Below are 14347 nucleotides of genomic sequence, written 5' to 3'. Positions count from 1 at the left end.
TAAGAAGCAGATGATGCTTAGTAAAATCTTAATGCCTCGAGTAATTGTCTTTAGATGTTTACTATGTTGAGAAATGCATTTGTGGTTGAGAGAGGGGCTGGGACCACAAAGGATAAAGCTGATAACAAGTTCCTGGAAAAACTGCTTTTGGTGTGACCTTCAATAATTGATTTATTTTATGAATTAGCATATGCATAAATGAGGAACTGTAGTCTTGTAAAGGATGTATTGGTTTACAGATTTTAACACTCTTAACCATTTGTAGTACAGTGATGGGCCATACTAATAGAAGCTAATGAAGTCTGTACTATTAGGAAGTGGTCAGTTTGATGCAGATGGTTGTAGTGATTAAGCCAGAATGGCTTAAATTTTATTACCAGAGTAGTGTTAGGGAAAGCTTTTCTTTATGATAAAGGTAGCTTGATGCTTTCGATACTAGATACTCTCAAAATAATGATCTTACTTAAACTAAGGAGGAAGCAAGCCTGAATTTTAAAGGACAACCTAGAGTACAGTTTTTCATAAACTCCTATTTAAAAACAAACCATTTTTCTGTGTTGTATTAACACTCTAGGATACTTCTGTGATGGCAAACAATCAACAGAAGTAAGTTATTCACATTAAAATACATTGCAGTTGTTTATTTTGTTGTTGTTATTGTTCATACGTACAGCATATTTGATTTGTAGTTTGTTGTTGTATTTGTGCCACATAAAATAATTGTAGAACGAGGTGAATACAGTCAGCAGGATTGATTATAACTAACTCAGTGGGTTTCAGTAGCTTTACTAAATGAGAAGGTAGTTTGAAATCAAATATTCCCGGGCTTAGAAAACAGCAGGTTTAACTTGCGATCTTGCTAAGTAGTTTGGTTAAAGCTAGTAGTGCTAACACAGGTAAACTCCCTTGATACTCTAACCACTTGTAATATTTTGTTGGATGCCATGTTAAATTTTTGTTGCTGATGCTCCTCTTACTGCTCTTAGGGAGCTTAAGCCTCACCAGAGTGAAACAGAAAGGATCTTTCCGGTTATTTTTTCAGAATAAGTGTGACTTGAAACTGATGTTCTTAAGCAAAGACCTGAGTAGGTGTTTGACTTCGCAGTTCTCAGATTTATTTGGGCCTAAGGAATCTTTTTAATAGGAGGATAACTGGATCGACTTGTCTGAAAGAATTTCTGTTGGCTCAGAGTACCATTAGGATGGTGAGGTGCTCAAGACAGGAAATGAGCATTTTTCTTCTTTCCTTGTCCTTATCCATGACCTTTGTGGAAGTCACTTTAGTGGAAGAATCTGTGTAAGCACTTACCTTGTTGTTCCATGTAACAACTAACCTCACTGATTTATGAAGAACATGCAATGTCAAATGGCCCTTGTTTCTTTTTATGATGGTAAGCAGTGTAACAGGATCTCAGAATAGAGATGCAATAGTAGGCTACCTTTTTATAATTTTATAGGATTTCTGGCTTGTTCTAGCATGAATATTCTGAGGAAGTAATGATACCCACTGCAAGCTGTTTGCCTGACTACCTAAAACCATACTTAAAAGTTAAGGGTAGATAGATAATTTTTCTAAGGATGTGTTTGGCGAGGTTCTAGAATGATGACCTCTGGGTTTGAGGTCATCCTTTCATCCTTTCTTGGGATGAAGAAAGTAAAGAGACTTTAATATATATATATATTAATACATATATATATATATGTATAGGTCAGATTGGCATGAACTGTAAAAACACTGGAAGAGAGGATTAGAATCCAAACAAATTTTGAGGCATACTGTAATAAATGGCTTGCTGTTCAGTGCAGAGACACTGAAGCCAAGCACAGAGTATTGCAGTTACTGATTAGCAAATCAGGTGCATGAACATAGGATGGACAGTGACAGGCCACTGTTTCTCAGGAAAACATCTCATATTGTACTGATTGCAAACTGAATGCAAATTAATGTCAATGTTGCAGAAAAATCAAATGTTATGCAAGATTGTATAGACACAAGTCATAAGAAAGATGTACAGAATAGTTTTTCCTCTTTATCCAACAGTGGTAATGCTTCAGATGGTGCACTATATGTAGATTTCATTATTGTTATTTCAGAAGGGGAAGAACAACTTAAAGCTGATGGGAAAATGACCCCAGAATTTCTAGAAAATTTTGCACTTGTAGGTGCATGAAAAAGAGTTGTGTTAATTCAGAAAAGGTTGAAGGAACTTATTGTATAGGTTTGAAGGCTAAAGTTACTGCAAAGTTGCGATGTTGTCTTAATGACAATGAAGAAAAACTAGTATATTTTTATAAAGCCTGAGTCTTCCTTGGTGTAATTTTCAGGAAACATGTAAGCGGGCTACTGTCATCCAAATACCAACAGCATGAACTGGGAAAAGATGTGATTTGCTTCCTTGTGATTTGCTTTCTGAATCAAAACTACTATTTCTATCTTGTTTTATGTAATATTTAAATTATAAGAGGAAAAAGGAATTGATTTCTAGGAAAAAAATATAAAAATCTGAATGATGTGATGTAACAGCATGCCTTTTATATCCTTTCTCCATCTTAAGTACTCTTAAGCACCCTAAAGCTCCCAAGCCAGGAGAGATCATTAAAATTAGAGGGTGATTATGGGGCTTATGAATAAAGGGATGGATAGAGCTGCTTTTCTGGACATCTATGAATATAAGCAAAGTGTTAGAGAAAGTAGAGCAAGTATTAATACAAATATATTCATTATAAGGTATTTATATGAATATAAATTCCTGTGAGCTTGTTGCTCTCAAATGCATTGTATCAGTCATGAATTCATAAGACAGAATCACATTTCTAAAAAAATAAATGTTATTATGTATAATGTAACATTTGCAGACATCTTTTGGTCAATGTCATCTTATTTTACACACAAAAAACATCAGCTAACAAATAAGTGTATTTATTTTTGGGGATGATTAACTTTATAAATATAGAAGTGATAGTGGAAGCTATAAAACTTGAAATATGTCCTTGAATATATTTAACCTTTAATCTTAAGATGCTCTGCTTTGAAAATGAACCAGTGAAACTCTTGTGTCTTCAAGACAATCTGATCCTAGCTAATTCTACAGTAAATATTTTGAATACTGACACAAACTTTTCTCCTCTCTTAGGTGGCAGTGGCGACAAAGAATCCGACTGTATCTTGAAGGAACTGGTATTAACCCTGTGCCTGTAGATCTACATGAACAGCAGCTAAGCCAAGAGCAACACAGCAGAGCTCACATAAATGAAAGATTCCAGGATCAAAGTAGGTTCAAGTCCATCACAAGAATATAATCACTTTGCTATGATAACTTTGAATAGGAGGTAGATTTTTTTTTTCAGAAGGGAATATTGTCTGTTTCTATACGTTTATTCTGGACTATAAATTTAGAACTAGTTTTCAATATAAACAACTTATATAACTATCTTGAAACAATATTACCTGTTGGCAGAATACCTGAGCTTGTTATTAAATGGTCTCTTGGGGTTACCTTAGACACTTGGGGTTACCACAGGAACAATTTACCGTGTATCCAACTGGTCCACAATAAATGCATGTGTGGGGGGGAGGTTGCATATGAGGATTCTTAGTATCTGGTGAATTTGAGGTAGATTAGCTCACAATTGAAAAACTGTCACTCTGCCTGCAAGCAAATGAGAAAAGAGAAATAAGAATCTGTCAGTGGGTAATTCCTAAGTCATTAAACACTTTCAGTTGTTTTCTTTATGGTGTACTGAAGATGCAAGAGTCTGTGCTTAACTTGTCTGGCCCTGCATTTCCTCACTGAGAGGTCCTGATCAACATGAACAATTTGTTGGCCCCCTTTAATTACCTGCAATATAAAGTCTAGTTCTTTGAACTTGATTCAGAACATCTGTTAAGTCACTTTGAGTGAGTTCTAGAAGAGACATCCGTCTAGTTGCCCATGAGTTTTCAGGGAAAGCAATATCTGAAAATGACTGGTTCAAATACTTGTAGTCTCCAGTAAAGAACTGTAACTGGATACAGACTTTTCAGTTGAAAACGTGGGTCACTGAAGAAAACTGAACACTGAGAACAACATCTAGATTGCAAAACGAGGCAGCAAAGTGTGTCCCCCAGTGAGTGATGAGTTGGTTTTGAAAATTTGCGTTTTTGAGCTTTGATTTAACACTGCTCTATTCAATATCTGTAGGATCTGACGTTTCTGGTCCACATCTTTTACCTGTGAGAGCACTCAATGAAGTCTTCATTGGGGAATCTCTTTCATCCAGGTATGTGTAATTATTTTTTGTTGCAGCAGGACACAATTAACTTCATTTCTTTTTACGGCACTGCAATGGGCAATCACTGTTGAGACGTCTTTGCTGTTCTAGACCATGAATAAGACTGATGGGATTGTTGCTGGTTACAAAGTATGTGTTCAGAGATTAAGTGCAGTAATGTTTATTTTTGTTACTCTGTTTTCCGCTCTGGCCATTTCATCCTTCATTATTCCTGGCTGTTATTTTCTCTGTTGTTTTACTCCTTACCTGACTAGTTCTTATCTCATCAAATACCTTCAATTACTATCTTTACCATGGACTGAAGATTTCAAAATCTTCAAAATTCTGCATCTCTTCTCTCTGTAAGTGTAGCATGACCAAACTGAAATACTAACAACTTCTCCTTTCCCTGCCTCTCTGTCATTAGAGGCAAAGGTATAAGCCTACTTTTGTCTGAAACTGTGTTGTTTCAGGAAAATGTCTGACACTTCCTTATTTAAAGAAAACAGTTTGTATCATATACTGGTACTGCATTATGCAAGATACCTTTATGACTGTCCTTTCTGTCCTGAAGATGAATGCATTTCTGTTAGCCAAACGATAGCAAGAAGAATGTGGGAAATGTGACTGGGGCTGTGGGAAAGGAATTAAGACATGATTTTTGATCAGGATTTGGCCAAACTTTTACTTGTATTTTATATTCCCTTTCCCTTTACACTGTCTGTCTTTTTTTTTTAAACTTTAGTGTGTAACATCTTCTTGTGTTTGTACAGTGCCTGGGACACTGTGATTGCTGCTGGAAACAGTATAAATGTTCCATGAGTGCTTTATCTTCCATCTGGACTGCAGCCTCAGACTGGCAGAAGGAATTAGTCTCAAACAGATACAAATTTTGCTCTCTTCTAACTCAAATATAGTTTTTTAAGATTCTAAAAGATTTATTTAACATGCAGTGATAGAGGAACACAAAGCTCCTTTCCAACACTTTACAGTAGTCCTCTGCTTCTGAATGCCACAAATACATTGCGCTCTTTAGTTCCTGTATATTTTAGAAGCTATGTGGAACACAATGTGAGTAGGAACAAATCTCTAGTAACACATTTTGTGGTACTAGAACTTGAAGACTTCAATAATGGTGTCACGCAGATGGATCATGTTTTTAAGGCTCAAATACACGTATACTGTATAAAGAAACAAAATAACTCTAGGTGCATCTTCCAAGGGCTTATTCTTCATGCCAGTTAAGAAATCAGGGAAAGCAAAGGGAACAAAAAACACCACCTAGCTTGTTTAAAAAGAACGTCTTAAATTGAATCAAGGTGTGCATCTGTGTCCTTAATTTGCTTTCAGTTCTCTCATCTTCCCATCTTCTCAAGGGTGCACACAATGCTCTTTATCACCAAGAGTATTAAATCACTGTTTAACACTATTGTATTCTTAGTCTGTCCAGACCAAAATGTTCATCACCAAAGGAGAATTCACTAAGCTCCTTTTATTAAGAAGGGTGAAATTCAGTCATGCTGAACACAGTGAACATGTGTTTCTAAGAGGGTATCCATTTATCTGAGGACTATATACTGTTTGTATTAAGCACTATAAACATCAACAACTGTAGTTTATATGTCTGGATGTTCTGAAGCTTATGGGAGAGAGGCTTTCTGGTTGCAACAAGCCTAAGATTAGGAATCCCCTGATAAATAATACCATGCACAATGATGATTGTGCCCCAAGACTTACTACATCTGAGTTTTAGGAAGGATTTACCTTGGAAGGAAACGTAAGCCTGCTGACTGTTGTAAAACTAAAACTGTTCCTGAAGAATCACAGTGGATTTTTAATTATTGAAGTCATCAAGAATTCAGCTTGAAGCCATGCTATTACTTACTGATGCTGGAATTTCTTACATCTTAGTGTTCCCTGATGTAATTTTGAGACCCAGTCACAGCATAAGCACAGTTTATGCAGTAGTTCAACAATTATGCAAGGAAGGTAATGTATTTTGTAGTTTCATTTGTAAGTCCAGCAAACCCTGCTTGTATGCAAAGTTATTCCCAGATGAACCACAGAGTTCTTCACACAGAACTTAATATGAAAAGTAGCTGAAAAAAAATGCCTAAAACTTCATGCTACAAATCACTTTTTTTTGTCCATTATAAAAACCACTGTAAAACAGCGTATCAAAAGTGGCTGCCAAATCAGAAACACTGTACAATGCCTGTGAAATTGCCATCCAGATTTGAAACTACCCCCCTCTAAATTTTCATGTGCCTGATAAGGCTGTGTGTTCTGTCTTATTCAGGGAGAACTTTAAGTCCTGCAAACCCAGTTTTAAATTCTCGCTTCATAGGGCCTCCTATTATGAAATATCAGTTGATGATGGTCCTTGGGAAAAACAGAAGAGTTCAGGGCTCAATGTGTGCACTGGAACAGGATCAAAAGCATGGTAAGTACATGATGCTGCTTTGATACAAAATACTGTTTTAGATAAGCTAGATGCACCTATTTTGCTGAAGCATTTTGTCCAAACTGAGTTTCTCTTTTACCTTAACTGTAACTTTGGTGAAAGAGCTTGCACACCTCATGTGTGCATGTGAGATGAGGGCTTGGGAGTGAGTGGTGATGGAAAGACCTGCTCTGACTGGTTGGCAGGGCATGTCCAGGGGTTCTCTGAACTAGTCTTGTTGGTTAAAATGTTTAGATGAAACAGCTCAAAAAGCCATTATAAAAATCTAAGTTTTAATGAAAATTGGAAAACATACTTGGAAATAGTATTAAGTGTTCTCTGGCACATCTATTTTCCATTCTTCTTCCAAGCTTCTCTTTCAAACTTAAATGAAAAGGGAGTCTCTTTGCCAAAATATTGCCCTTAAGTGCAGAAGAGTATATCTAACCAGAGCTGTACTAGCTTAATCAAAGGGGTAGATTTTCTTAACTGCAGTTTAAACAAGCTTCAATACTACGGACAAGTCTAATCAATTTAGTTTTCTCAGATGTGTGGGAAGTGGGAGCCTCTTCCATTTGGAAATCTGGCTATCCTTATCATTTAAAGTTGTATAACAGGGCCTGGATTTATGTGGCAGGCTAAGATGGACTAAAACTGAAGCTTTTAATGAAATTCAAAAGTGAATATTCATGCTGTAGCCATGGTTACTGGACTTTACTTTTCATTGTAATTCAGAATCTTGTATTCAGTGGGCATAACTTGGTCTTGGAGGCTGCCAAGGATGAAACTGTCAGATTGCTAGGAGAACTTTCTTAGTGTTCAGTACCTTGGAAATGTACAGCCTTGGTTCAAAGCTGTTCTTAGGAATTTCATTATCTTATTGTATGTTCTGTACTGAGCAGTCTCAGAACCAGAGACCAAATTCCAGGATTGCCTATTTTTATTGCTGCAATTGGTGTCTGCTCCTGAACCTCTCTAAACGCCAAGATTGCTGGGTGATCTTTAGTCTGTGGTTTAGGGGCCCTGCTGGGATTTCAGTCCTCCTCACCCTGAGAGGCATTTAAATGTCCAAGTCCTTCTTCAGCTGCCAAAACTTGCACAAAAGGTTGTTAACTAGTTAGGGGAGAGAATAACTTCAGACTGCATCTCAGTTTCTCCTGTGCCTTTATTCAGGTTTGCAAGTAGGCAGTAAGTGTAAGGGGAGTAGCCCTGGACAAACATCCTTGGCACTTCTATAGTCTGTTATGTGTATAGTGGATGTCTGTTGCAGTCTGAGGTGTTCTACTACCACAACAGAAGTGCTGACTGAGGATTGTAAGCTCCACTGCGAACTGTGCAACCGAGACATTCACAGTACTACTGCACAGGGGCTGCAGTTAGAACCTAAATCCCTTCTGAACCTGGGCCCAGGAGGGAGACTGCTGTCTACTCAGACTTAACAGCGTTCTTTTTTTTTTTTTTCTTTATGTCTGGAACTTAGTCCTTTATCTGTATGCAAGGTAGGTTTTTTTGTTCCCCCCCCTCAATTGTATTGCTTAGCAAACAAGACTTCTACTTCTCTGTCTAGGTCCTATAATATTAACAAGGTAGCAAATCAAGCTGTTGAAGAGATCCTTAATATCGGTGAGTGAACACGTGTCATTACTGGCTAAGTTTACAGAAAGATACTCCTATCTAATGAGGGCTCTTTCTTTCTCTTGGCTCAACAGCTAAAAAGCATGGAAGCTTGAATACACCACTGAACACAGAACTAATACAGAAAGGTTAGTGAAAAACTCTATACTTCTTTAAGGTATCCTAACTCTGACTAGTTCATTTTTGATTGTACTCTACTACTCAATAACGTGTCCACTATTTTAGTGCTCTTGCAATATTAGTCTTACAAACATTATTTAGGATCATTTGTTGAAACGCTTCTCACCTTTGATATTAAAGCACTAATTTAGACTTCCATGTGTAGATCTTCAAGAGAATTTCAATTCTCCTAAGATTTTAAACAGTTAGCATTTAGTCACCCGAAGAGAGTTGGTGAATGTTAGTCATGCAATAGAGCTGAAAGCAACCTTTGGTAAAATTGTATCATCTCAGAGATGAAGGCTATTAAGCATTTGGCAAGACTAAATACTATCTCTAGGTAGGAAAGCTGCCCTTTCCTGGAGAAATGTGTGTTTCTGAAAAATAACGAACTTTCTCTAAAAAAAAACCTTAATGTCTGATTTCTATTTACAGTAACAAATGATTACAATGACTCCCTGCTGTATAGTCCAGAAGAACCAAAGATGTTTTTCAGTATTCGAGAACCTATTGTAAACAGAGTTTTCTCAAGCAGTCGGCAGCGTGGCTTCTCTTCAAAGTAAGTGGTGGCTGTAGGAGTCAGAAGATTTTTTTCATTGTATAATTCGTTGAAGTAACACAGGAGTTTCACTTGAAATGTTTCAACTACCAGTTTGTGTTTTGAGGGGCTTGAGTATTCTTGTAAGAACAGGAAGAAAATGTTTCCAAGCTGGGTTATACTTTTGCAACATTTGATCCATGCACAAACTTAGAGAGTAAAAGAATCACACTGTGCCCAGCTTTGGGTGTATGCCATTTCCCCCACTATGAGACAGGCATTGACAAACTGGAGTGAATTCAGGAAGAGGCCCCTGAGATTTCTGGGGGGCTGAAACACATGGTATATGAGGGAGAGAGACAAAATGTATTTTTGTTTAGCCTGGAAAAGACAAGACTAAGCATGGGAGATCCAGCTGTTGTCTTCAGGTTACAGAGGAGACAGACTCTCTTCAGAGCAAAAGAGGAGGTGGCAACAGCCATGATCAGTAGGATATAACAGTCCCATAGAACATCAGCAAATATTTTTCAGTGAGAATCAGAGGTCAGGCAGTAGAATAGGTTGCTGTCCTTGGAGATGGTCAAAACCTGACTGGGCAAGGCCCTACACAATCTAATCTGCCTTTGAAGTAAGGCCTGCTTTGAGTTGAAGGATTAGATGCACTTCCAAACTAAACTGTTCTCTAATTCAGTCATTTTAATTTGGGACTCTTTTTGTGGAGCTCACCACAATTAAGTAAATACAAACACATGCAACTGTTAATTGTATGTTCAGATCAACTGTGTTGAGAACAATACAGTGTCTCAGTATTAACAAAATGCTAATTCAACCTTTTATGTCAAAACAAATGTTTAAAGGAGCCTTGACTTGGAGACGCCTCCTATTTGAGCCACATCAGTGTTGCAACACTTTATGACCCGGTAATAAAAGAAGTCTGTCTACTGGGACTAATTATTACTATATTTGAGGCTCACTCTGTGCAAGTCATGTCTTTAAGTGTTTACTGCTTCTTAGTCATTTTGATCTGGGAGATCTCCAGGTTGAGTAAATCTTAAGAGGCTGTGAGAAGAGAGGTTAGAATAGGAACAAAGAACTGGATTATCATCTGGGGATGCTACAGTTTAAGCCCCGTCTTTATTTAAAATAGTCATCAGCATAGGATATACTATAAAAACTGTATTGGAGCAACAAATGTCTGTGTACCAAAGAGGGGTATCTGCCCGTTTTTTCTTCTTGAAGTAGTTTTTGCTTTTGGTCACAGCTGGCCTTTAGCTCTTGGTGCTAGAGATCTTGCCTTTTTTGTTCTTTCTTTAGTTGCACAGTGAAATGGAGGAGTAAAATGTGCCTCCAGGTTCTTCTGCATTGTTCAGACTTGGCTGTGTTGTACTGATGCACAGACCCATTAAGCTCTGACGCTGTGGCCATGCTTCCAAGTTTTTAATCTTTGTGAAAAATGTGTCTTAATGAAAATTTAAGTCACTGGAGTAATTGATGATTATATCTTAGAGATCAGGAGATTATCTAGACCAAGGCCTAAGTCCTGAACAGTCAAGCACATTCACGTGAGATTGCAGTCCGCAGCTTTTCTGAAATCTGTGAGTTCCCATCTAGCAAAGTTAAAAAAAAAAAAAAAATAATAATAATAAATAAATTGTTTGGAGAACTCCATATTTACTACTGTTCTCAATTCCTACATATTTGAAAGGATAAGTTCTGACAGTTGAGTTAATTTCACTTTTAATGATGAGTGAAGAGGAAGATCGCTAGTAGCTTTATTCTGTCTTGACCAGTCATAGAATAGCTGCCTTAAAATTATATACAGGATTTTTCCATTAGGCTAAACACACACTAATTACACTCTAATATTGACAGGAAATTGCTGCCCTACCTAATTACAATGTTGTGCAGCAAGCATTCTGGCCTTCAGCTTTGTGTTTGAAATTACTTTCTCTTCTCTGAATGATTCATACAGCAAAATAGTACACAGTAATATCCAAATTACTTGAATTTCAGCTTGCTGGTTGAAACTGCATGTTCTTCTTAACACGAAGGCCATGCATTAGAATCATGCTAAATTAATGTAAAACTGTTTCCAAGCAAATCACTAAGCGGTATCACCGGGAGCTGTGTTTAAAAATGTAGCTAAATTTCAGTTTTCATTATTATGCATATAAGCTGTCCTCTGACTCCTGTAGTAACAGGCTGCATTTGAACAGTTCCTTTGGTCCTCTCTGGGCTCTGCTCTGTCTATACAAAGCACTGACAGGTTCAGGGATCCTAGTACTAAATTCTAAATGCTAAATTCTTAAGTATGCTTCTATGTGATTAAGCATTTACTGATCCATGCAGAGAAGCATTCAAGAACCAGTCTCTTTGTTCAGCTAAGTTATTGTGTGACACACCTTGCTTACAGGCTATTTTGTGATTATTTTGGCAGAGTCTGCGTTCGTTCCCGTTGTTGGGATGCATGTATGGTTGTAGATGGAGGAACATCGTTTGAGTTCAATGATGGGGCGATAGCTTCCATATTGATCGATACGGAGGACGCACTGTGTACTGTTCTGCTGGAAGAATGAAGGACCCTAGTGTCTTCTGCTGAAGCAACTCTGGATCCAGAGAGAACCCCTGGAGATAGACAGCACATCATAATGCTGCATTAAGTTGGAAGTTGGCTTTTTTTAGATGCAAGAGCATTTGGAGGAAGCTTGGGATGCTTTTCATTCCTTGGGTTGGGGAAATCTTAAAAGCCTGACATTTAAGCTCTTTTTGCATCTGGTATAAAAGAAATGTATCTGAGGTCTTACCTCTAACTTCAGTGAAAATTGACATTTTTTAACCTGTAAGACAAACATGAGAGAACATCTTTTTAAATATAGGTAGGATGGGTTCAAATATTGTCGGTAGCATTAAATATTCAGATGTACAGTTTTTTTAATAAGTGTGGGAGATTAAAAAACTAAACACCTTCACACATCTACTTTTGTAGAAAAGCTGACTGTCAAAATGTAGTGATTTGATGCAAGGATATATAGATTTTGGTAATTCCTGATGTTGGCATTAGAAATGGAAATGCAAACCTTTTGTATGCTTTTCAAAAATTTTACAACTTTGTAGTTTCATACAACTCATGACAAATTTTTTGGCTCTTCCAGTATTTTTTTCTACTTTGTAGATTTACATCAAAGGTAAAAGTCCGGTTTAATTCCTAGAAGCTCTTTTCACAAATTCAGTGAGGTAGCTCTTACCTTTGCTCTTAACTTTTGGGTAGAGAGGGACTTGAAACTGAAGGCTTTTCTTTAGCCCTTTAATAAATATAAAAAAACACAGAAAATGTGTTGAAGTTAAGACATACTCCTTCCCTGAATGGACAAGCTGGCTGGCAGGTGTTCAGTCTCAGCAGTGTTATGTAGGTAGGTATCACGAAGAAAGATGAGGGCTTAAAGTTAAATGATTTGGAATTTTAGCTTCCGAGTTCCTTTGTAACTACAGAAAAATGAGATGTGCTGGGTGCTAGTAGCTGGAGCACAAATTAATACCTATGTGGTTCCTCATTAACTTCCCCAGAAAGTTTAATTTTCCAATCCTATGCTGAATTTTACTGATACTTAATTGGCAACTTGATTTTATATGCCTCTGATTATGTATGTTATATAAGCAACTGATTGTAGAAGAGGAAGTGACTTTTTTAGATACTGTTTTAGAGAAACTGTGAACTTTGCCCTTGGAAGTCTGTGCTGATTAACGCGTAGATGAGGGCAGAATTTGACAAAATGAAGATTCCTACAGTGGGGATGTAGTACCTCTTCTGGTACATGACTTGAAACAGATGTTTTTCTTCCTGTCTACTAGGAAAAAACTATTTCCAAAAGTGAGTTTTCTTCAAACTACTTCTGAATGAAGAGACTTCTGTAACAGATGTTCTCAGGTTCAATGGGGATGTGGCCAATCAGTGTATTTATTGCCACTCACAACAAGTAAACTTAACTCTATGAATGTAAAAAGTGGATAAAGGATTTTTCCCTTACGCTACTTAATTTTTTGTATTCACTCAGAAGCAGAACTTAGAAGAAATGGGTTTGACCATTCCATTCAGTTCTAGGAGAAATCTGATTCTGCTGAAACTTTTAAAAAATAAGCTATCACTGTTTTGTGCACATTTCACCGTTTAAGTGTGCCATAGATTGATTTATTTGTAATATCTATGTGCGTTATCAGGACTGCAGACCAGAAGGGGAAAAGTAAAGTAACCAAATATTCTTTGAAAACTTGTCAAGTTCAGGAACTATCAGAGTAAAACTCAAAATGTCTGAAATAGTCTGCAAAATTTGCCCAAATGTGAAGATGCAAAATATTCTTTATAATGTTGGCTGCACAGAGACTAAGGTGTTGTAGTTATTCCTGATCCCTCTATAGCTAGTTGAGGATGGCATACGTGTATCTGGTCTAGTATGCTAGTCAATTTGCTGTTAAGACTCAAAAAATAATGCCAGTAATGTTAATTTATGACTTCCTTGGACTTTACCAATAACTGTTAGGTCCGAGATTTATTTGGTGTTAAGAATTTAGGTATTCAGAGAGTCCCTGAATACCTGTACAGAAAAATTTACAGCAGAGATCCTGCCCCTACTTATTCAGACATTTGTTCTGTAGTGTTTTAAAGGAGACTTATTAGCCTGAGTTGGTTACTATGCTCATAAAGATAACTGCCATTCCGTTTTCTGAATGCTAATACTAAAAAGGCAATGTGTTCAAGTCCTGCAGACCCGAAGTACAACCTGGTTCAGAGCTTAAATTTCACAGTTAAGTTCCTAACCGTTACTTAGCAAAATGGAAACCTGACCTACTCATGAGTGGCCTCTACTGGTTTTGTCTGTAATTAATTGTGTATCTGTTGAAGCATTTACTGGTGAATGCTTGATTTAAATAACTGGGAAGGGTCAGAGATCTATAATAGATAATCAGTAAGCAGCTACCTTTTTTAATTAAAGAACTGTAAAATCCTTTATTACGAAGGAATGCAGTACAGACAACTTACCTGGTAGACAGTGTTCTGTGACAGGACTGAGTATTGGTGTAACACTGACTTAATCTGCCTGGACTGGCACTGAACTCTGCACCTCCTACCCACTGAATCAAATCCACGGTGGTTTCATTTAGTGCCAGTCCACAATTCTGTGTTCTGCTAAACTAAACCTGTCATTCTTTGCCTTTTGTTTATACATTATGTAATAAAATTAAAAATTTAATAGATGCTTGAAGCTGTCCCATTTTTTTTTTGAAGTGTTTAATGTGCTCAGCTTTCTTTCATTTACTAAGAGCAG

General features: G+C 37.1%; 1 protein-coding gene across 2 annotated transcripts in view; it reads left to right on the top strand.

Annotated features, from left to right (window-relative positions):
• The window catches only part of NADK2 (NAD kinase 2, mitochondrial), a 33016-nt gene extending 18740 nt beyond the window's left edge, over positions 1-14276 (top strand). Inside the window, exons 6-12 of one of the 2 annotated variants that reach the window (XM_038171048.2) lie at positions 3135-3271; positions 4182-4260; positions 6599-6694; positions 8262-8317; positions 8404-8457; positions 8924-9047; positions 11464-14276. In XM_038171048.2, coding sequence (XP_038026976.1) covers positions 3135-3271; positions 4182-4260; positions 6599-6694; positions 8262-8317; positions 8404-8457; positions 8924-9047; positions 11464-11602 — 685 coding nt within the window. In that variant the 3' untranslated portion in view covers positions 11603-14276. Of the gene's footprint in view, positions 1-3134; positions 3272-4181; positions 4261-6550; positions 6695-8261; positions 8318-8403; positions 8458-8923; positions 9048-11463 lie in introns of both variants that reach the window. The other variant, XM_038171047.2, reaches the window with a different exon arrangement.
• The last annotated feature ends 71 nt before the right edge of the window (positions 14277-14347 follow it).

Source organism: Anas platyrhynchos, chromosome Z (assembly GCF_047663525.1).
Source record: "Anas platyrhynchos isolate ZD024472 breed Pekin duck chromosome Z, IASCAAS_PekinDuck_T2T, whole genome shotgun sequence".
NCBI lineage: Eukaryota > Metazoa > Chordata > Aves > Anseriformes > Anatidae > Anas > Anas platyrhynchos.
The sequence above is the reverse complement of the archived record's forward strand: the minus strand, read 5'-3'. Positions and strand labels throughout refer to the sequence as shown.